Here is a 7,407-nt window from a genome sequence, read left to right on the forward strand (position 1 = left end):
TTTGGTAGAGACAGGGTTTCGCCATGTTGGTCAAGCTGGTCTCAAACTCCTGACCTCAAGTGATCTGCCCCCCTCAGCCTCCCAAAATGTTGAGATTACAGGCGTGAGCCACTGTGCCTGGCCTAACCTTATCTTTTTTATTGGAATTTTACTAGCACAATCAGAAATGGCCAGTGAGGTTCTGGCCTCAATATAGTACTATAGTAACAATATAGTAATCACCATTTTCAATCATCATTTGTGGCCATAGTAAGTAAGTGCTTCAGGTACTTTATCTCCTAAAGTCTTGACTTCCAACATTTCATCCATGCCTCACGAGTGATAGTCTAAGTGACTGTGATGCTTCTACGTGCTCCAGATTACTTGTGTCTTCTTTTCCCAATCACAGAGACCATCCATGCCCTCATCAAGGGCAAGCCAATCCTAGAATCCCATTTTGGGAATCTATGTCCTGGTACTGCCAATTATATCAGTGAGGACCCTGGCAGGAAACAGATAGCACACTCCAAGGATACAGGGAAAACCATGTTTCCCTACTCTCTACTTCCTCTCACAACTCAATACTTCTGTGACCTCTGGTTACCCCTAAGTGTGTGGGGATTTCTCCCCACCAAGAAATTATCTGGCAGAGAGTTCCTCAGTGGACACCAGATGGGTGTCCCCTAATTCAATTCAATTCTGACATCATTTACCTGGAGGTAGCATCAGATCCCACAAGTTGAGGGTTCAGTTCCACAAGACTGCCCCCCTACTTCAGATACCAATTGCAAGCACAGAGTGTGGCCTATGCTTCTGACTGACCAGCTATAAATAAGGGTTTCCACAACCCACCTGGGGTTCAATTAATTTGCTACAGCGGCTCACAGAAGTCAGGGAAACACTTGCTTATGCTTACCCATTTATTATAAAGGATATTACAAAGGACAGATAAACAGCCAGATGAAAGGGATGCATAGAGTGAGGTATGGGGAAAAAAAGGTGTGGAGCTTCCATGCCCTCTCTGGGCACCCTCCTCCAGAACCTCCATGTTTTCAGCTATCCAGAAGCCCCCACCCCAACTTAGTCCTTTCGGGTTTTTAATGGAAGTATCAGTACCTAGGTATAATTGATTACATCATCAGCCATTGGTTTATCAACTCAAGTTTCAACCCCTCTTCCCCTACCCAGAGGTGGGGAGTGGGTGGGACTCCCCACCACTACAGAATGTTAGAGAATGTTCCAACTCTCTAACCACATGGCTGGTTCTTCTGCTGACTAGCTCCCATCCAGAGGCTGTCTAGAGGCCCCCAGCCACCAGTTATCTTATTAGCATACAAAAGACACAATCTCTCCCAAGATTCCAAGGATTTTAGGAGCTATATGTCAGAAAAGGAAGATGAAGACCAGATATATATTTCACAATATCACATACACTCAAAAAAGATTTAACTGGAAAGATTTTAATAAACGGACAATTTAAGAGATTAGGTCAGGATTAAGGAACTAACATGGGATGATAGGCAGTTGGGGTCTAGCAATGGTGAGAAACCATTACCATACAAAGGCTTGAAGGGGCAAGGGGAGGGAACAGTGTTTCCAAAGCCTGTCATCCCAGCACTTTGGGAGGCCGGGGCAGGTGGATCACCTGAGGTCAGGAATTTGAGACCAGACTGGCCAACATGGTGAAATCTCGTCTGTATTAAAAATACAAAAATTAGGCCGGGCATGGTGGCTCACGCCTGTAATCCCTGCACTTTGGGAGGCCAAAGCAGGTGGATCACCTGAGGTCAGGAGTTCAAGACCAGCCTGGCCAACATGATGAAACCCCATCTCTACTAAAAATACAAAAAACTTAGCTGGGTGTGGTGGCAGGTCCCTGTAATCCCAGCTACTCAGGAGGCTGAGGCAGGAGAATTGCTTGAACCCAGGAGGCGGAGGTTGCAGTGAGCTGAGATTGTGCCATTGCACTCCAGCCTGGGTGACAAGGGTAAAACTCCATCTCAAAAAAAAAAAAAATTAGCCAAGCGTGGTGGCGCATGCCTCTAATCCCAGCTACTCGGGTGGCTGAGGCAGGAGAATTACTTGAACATGGGAGGCAGAGGCTGCAGTTAGCTGAGATTGTGCCACTGCACTAGAGCCTGGGTGACATATTGAGACTGTATCAAAAAAAAAAAAAAAAAAAAAGAATAGAGATAGACCCGTGGAAGGGAGGCAACCCAAAAGGATCACTGTAGACCAGTGGGCCTCAATCTGTAGACCACTTTGGGAGGCCAAGGTGAGCCTTGGGATTCTCCTGCCTCAGCCCTCCTGAGTAGCTGAGTAGTCAGGAGTTCAGAAGGGGTTTCACCATGTTGGCCAGGCTTGTCTCAAACTCCTGTTCTAGATAAACAAAACTTAGGAAGTTCATTAATAGTACACCTGCCCATAAGAAAAGCTAAAGGGAGAAAGAAAAAACAAAAAACAAACAAAGAAATGCTAAAGGGAGACCTTCAGAATGAAACAAAAGGACAAAAAGTAATAACTTACAGCCACACAAAGAAACAAAGATCTCTGATAAACATAACAACATAGCAGGCCAGGCGTAATGAACTTCTTGGATATGTATATTCATACTTTTCATCAGATTTCAGATGTTTTGTCATTATTTCTTCAATTTTTTTAATGCCCTGTTCTCTCTATTCTCCTCCTGAGACTCCTGTGATGAGGTACATTTGATGGTATCCCTGAGGCTCGTTTGGATCTCAAACTTTAGCACATATCAGAGTCACCTGGAGGGTATGTGAAAATGCAGTTTGCTGGACCCCATCCTCAGAGTCTCAGATGTGGTAAGTGGGAAGTAAAATCTAAGAATTCGTGTTTCTAACAAGCTCCCAAGTGATGCTGCTGCTGCCGCCCAAAGGCTACTCTTTGAAAACAACTGCCACAGGGGAAATTATTCACTGCCAGAACTGCAGCAAGATGAAGGATTTGGGGAATTAATACCCCTCTCTCCTTCCACCACTGATCTGTTGCTGCTTCCCATGGGCCAGCCCCAAACAGAAGCCAGAAAGCAGGTGACCCTGAGTAATGCTATCTGCAGAGGTCAGCCTTCCAGGGAGCAGAGCAGGGCCGTGAAGAGTGGAGAATGGATAGGCTGGGGCAAACAGAATAACCAGAACCACCATGGACAGAAGAATGGATAGATCGATGGAAAGAGGGGTGGATGGATGAATTAATGAACAGATACCTGAATAAAAGGACAGAAGGCCAGGCATGGTGGCTCACGCCTGTAATCCCAACACTTTGGGAAGCGGAGGCAAGCAGATCATTTGAGGTCAGGAGTTCGAAACCAGGAGTTCGAAACCAGCCTAGCCAACAAGGTGAAACCTCACCTCTACTAAAAATACCAAATTTAGCCGGGCATGATGGTGGGTGCCTGTAATCCCAGCTACTCAGGAGGCTGAGGCAGGAGAATCCCTTGAGCCCAGGAGGTGGAGGTTGCTCCGAGCCAAGATCGTGCCATTGTACTCCAGCCTGGGTGACAGAGTGAGACTCAGTCTCAAAAAAAAAAAGGACAAAAGAAGAACAATGGCTAACAGAGCCTATTGTGTGTCAGCCTCTAAGCTAAGGGCTTTACTCAGGGTTCCTCATTTAATCCTAAGAAGTAGATCTTCTACCATTCCCATTTTACAAATAAGGACATTAAGACACAGACACTGGAGAATTTTCACCTTGTCACAGTTAGTAAGTGGTGGAATCTGAATCCCAAGCTAGGCGCTCTGTCTGCAGAGTCTCCCTCCTCTGCACCGTGACTACCCGTGCTGTGCCATGACCAAGTGGCAGACAGGCGGTGTGGGGTGGAGGTAAAGACTGCAAACCCTAGAGCACACCTGGGTCCAAATCATGCTCCAGTACTTACTAGCTGTGTGGCTTTGTGCTCTGAGCCTCATGTTCCTTATGTGTAAAATAAGAATAATAATGTGAAAATAAGAAAAACTACATCAATGGTATTGTTTTGGGAAAGTTAAGCAAGGTAATAGTGGTAAAGTCCTTGACATAGAGCCTAGCACATAGTAAACAATCAAAAATACCATTACTATTATTATGATTAATGAATGGAAAGAAGCTAAGTCAGAAATTTAAGAGGGAAATATTCCCCCTCCCTCTCTCCATCCAAAAGAGGGTCTAGGGTTTGGGTGACGACGGGTGACTGGGCATTTCACATTTAGTTTCTCTTTCGAGGCCTTCTCTTCTGACCTTTCTCATAAGGATGGGAAGTCACTTGTCCCCTCCCCCATCGGCCGATTCCTTGAAATTTTAAGATTTGTCTGAATATGAGCTGGCCAGCCCCTCTCCTTAGAAATCCCCTCTTGGTTCCCAGGACTGAGAAAAGGGGGAAAATGAAGGGGGCTATTCCAAGCCAGGCTCCCTCCAGCTGTTCCTTTGACCCAGGTGTTGGACATAGGAAAACAGTAAATAGAGGAAGGGGAGGGTTTGCTGAGCCCCAGAGGCCTGAGATGTGGGATGGGGTCCTGGGCCACCTCCCAAGGTACCTGGCCTTTCAGCTCTGCTTGCCCCAAGGGAAGGACTGGTTCCCACATAGTGGGCAGGCACAGTGATGACCTTGGTGGCCACCCCAGGATCTCATGGTTGTCCTGAGGGTGCCAGGGAGCCTTCTTCACCACCAGCCCAAGAAAGAAGCACCAGTGAGGACAAGGGATAAACCTAAGGAAGGGAGCACAGTTCCTCACTGTGGCCCCCACCTTTGACCATCACTTCTGAACCCCAGCTTCATGGTTGATGATGCAAATGCCATCAATGGGATGACAGGGCAATCCCTCTCTCTGGAGAAACAGTGCACAGCCCCCTTTACTGGGCCAGACTGCAGACTTAAGTTCTCAGAGCAGGAGCCAAGGAAAGCAGAAGGAAAGGGCAACCGCAGGGGGAAGAAGGGGGGCAGGGTGCGATTCTGCCAGAAAGAGGGGGGCAACAGGGGAATCACAGAATGGGACATGAAGGGGAATTTCAGGCAGAGAAAGTGAAGCTCTGGCCATAAATAGGAGTCAGCTGCAGGGCTCACATTCCCAGCCTCACATCACTTACACCTTGCATTTCACCCCTGCATCCCAGTCGCCCTGCAGCCTCACACAGATCCTGCACACACCCAGACAGCTGGCGCTCACACATTCACCGTTGGCCTGCCTCTGTTCACCCTCCATGGCCCTGCTACTGGCCCTCAGCCTGCTGGTTCTCTGGACTTCCCCAGGTAAGGCTGAAGGGAGAGTCAGGGTCAGGGGCAGTGGGGGGCTGGCAGTGGGTAATGTCTAGATCTCAGATTGCTTGGCACTGGACGTAAGGGACATGATGAGTTCAGGCAAATGCTTAGGTCTGTATGTTTCGGTGAGCCTGGCAGGTCCCTGCATGTGTGCCTGTAAGTGTGGGTGTCCCTGTTCCCCTGAATCCCAATGCGGGTGTGTCTCTTAGCACATCCTGGGGCCTATGGCTGTGGCTGTCTCTGCAAGCTCTATTTCCTGCTGCCTCTGTTTCCCAGGCAGAAGGAGATTTGCTTAAGGTAGGGAGAATGGCAGACACTAAGCCAAGGCTGATATTCAAAAATTTTAGCAATTAATAAGGCTCCTAACACCAGCCTACCCCACCCCACGCCCCTCCCACACTGTGACCTGCATTAACTCTTTACTTGCTGGATTGTCCTGGGAGAGAGGTTGGGGTGATCAGGGCAGCAGGAAGTCATTTGTGGGGCTCAGGGCAGTGGTTATTTACAAAACAGTTTAGAAGTATGACAATATATTTAGCAACCAGTAGAGCCAGAGCCATATTGGTGCATAATGGCTGAATACCAGGTCTAACTCCTCCCCCACCCCACCAGACACACACACACACACACACACACACACACACACACACAGGTGTCCTCAATCCGAGCTAGGGCCATGGCCATTCCACCCTCAAGGGTCCCTGTGTCCTGTCACCTTCTTTCCCCATCCCAGCCCCAACTCTGAGTGGCACCAATGATGCTGAAGACTGCTGCCTGTCTGTGACCCAGAAACCCATCCCGGGGTACATCGTGAGGAACTTCCACTACCTTCTCATCAAGGATGGCTGCAGGGTGCCTGCTGTAGTGTGAGTTGTGGGGAGGGTGTCTAGCCTCATCTCCCGTTTTAGCCCCTGTTGAGACTCCCACCTTCTTATTCCCCTTCTCCATGCCAAGCCCAACCCCTTCAAGGAAATCCCTGAAACAGGTTCCCAGACATGGTCCCCAGGCATGCTGGATTCTGGGGCTACATTCTCTCCGGCCTCTCACCCCAGGTTCACCACACTGAGGGGCCGCCAGCTCTGTGCACCCCCAGACCAGCCCTGGGTAGAACGCATCATCCAGAGACTGCAGAGGACCTCAGCCAAGGCAAGCCTGGCCCTCCCTGGCCCTGTCTCCTCCCTCTGAGCTCCTGTCTAAGATTCCAGCCCATGATCCTTCCTCTCCTTCCTCCTCTAGATGAAGCGCCGCAGCAGTTAACCTATGACAGTGCAGAGGGAGCCCGGAGTCCAAGTGAAGCATTGTGAATTATTACCTAACCTGGGGAACCGAGGACCAGAAGGAAGGACCAGGCTTCCAGCTCCTCTGCACCAGACCTGACCAGCCAGGACAGGGCCTGGGGTGTGTGTGAGTGTGAGTGTGAGCGAGAGGGTGAGTGTGGTCAGAGTAAAGCTGCTCCACCCCCAGATTGCAATGCTACCAATAAAGCCACCTGGTGTTTACAACTAATTGATCACAACCTGTTACAGATTTCTTTGTTCTTTCTCCACTCCCACTGCTTAACTAGCCTTAAAAAAAAAAAAAAAAAAAAAGGCACCTGGCACCCATAGATCTGTCTGCTGTCCATTTGCTGTCTAGCCAGGTGGACAGGAATAGGAAGGGGGAGGTGGAATGGCAGGATCTATTTTCTCTTCTGTGGCCTAGGGGGTCTCCTTGCTCACCTCCACTTAACAACCTGATGCTCTCAGGATCAGCCTCATTGCTTTCCATAGTTCAGCGACACTAAGCTTGGGTCAGTTCCCTGAATGAGCCAGCGTCTCATGCCTCCCACTCTTTGCTCTCCAAGGCAGGTGTTCAAGCATCCAGGTGTCTGAGGAATCCAGTGTCACTGGGGGGAAGGGAGTTGTGGGGAACCAGCTCTCACGGCTGGGGGAGGTGGAGTGGGGCAAAGGGCCCAGCTCTACTGCCTGGGGGAAAATACCCATCCACCCATGCCCTTCCCGTGGTCTGGCACACTCTTCTCTCTCTTCTGCCCACCTGGCTTCCCATCTGGGTCCAGATGCCTCTTCCTCCAGGAAGCCTTCCCTGACCCCAGGCTGGGTTAGGTAGCCTCCTGCAGTGGCCCCTCACAGCATTCATCACCCTGACTTATAGTTGCTGGTTTGCCCAAATTTGTC

The 7,407-nt window shown here is 49.4% G+C and overlaps 1 protein-coding gene across 1 annotated transcript; it reads left to right on the forward strand.

Annotated features, from left to right (window-relative positions):
* The first annotated feature begins 4,993 nt into the window (after positions 1–4,993).
* CCL19 (C-C motif chemokine ligand 19) lies at positions 4,994–6,743 on the forward strand. Its single transcript, XM_004047972.4, has 4 exons — positions 4,994–5,224; positions 5,967–6,099; positions 6,286–6,379; positions 6,470–6,743. Exons 1-4 carry the CDS (start codon positions 5,176–5,178, stop codon positions 6,488–6,490), a joined length of 297 nt encoding a protein of 98 aa, XP_004048020.1. The 5' UTR covers positions 4,994–5,175; the 3' UTR covers positions 6,491–6,743.
* Positions 6,744–7,407: the final 664 nt, after the last annotated feature.

This window comes from Gorilla gorilla, chromosome 13 (assembly GCF_029281585.2).
Source record: "Gorilla gorilla gorilla isolate KB3781 chromosome 13, NHGRI_mGorGor1-v2.1_pri, whole genome shotgun sequence".
Classification (NCBI taxonomy): domain Eukaryota; kingdom Metazoa; phylum Chordata; class Mammalia; order Primates; family Hominidae; genus Gorilla; species Gorilla gorilla.

Bases quoted from the DNA above. Each gene is read 5' to 3' on its own strand.
- CCL19 (XM_004047972.4), top strand. From the start codon at position 5,176: ATGGCCCTGCTACTGGCCCTCAGCCTGCTGGTTCTCTGGACTTCCCCA. The intron at 5,225-5,966 runs GTAAGGCTGAAG...TCCCCATCCCAG, and splicing joins GGTTCTCTGGACTTCCCCAG to CCCCAACTCTGAGTGGCACC. The intron at 6,100-6,285 runs GTGAGTTGTGGG...CTCTCACCCCAG, and splicing joins TGCAGGGTGCCTGCTGTAGT to GTTCACCACACTGAGGGGCC.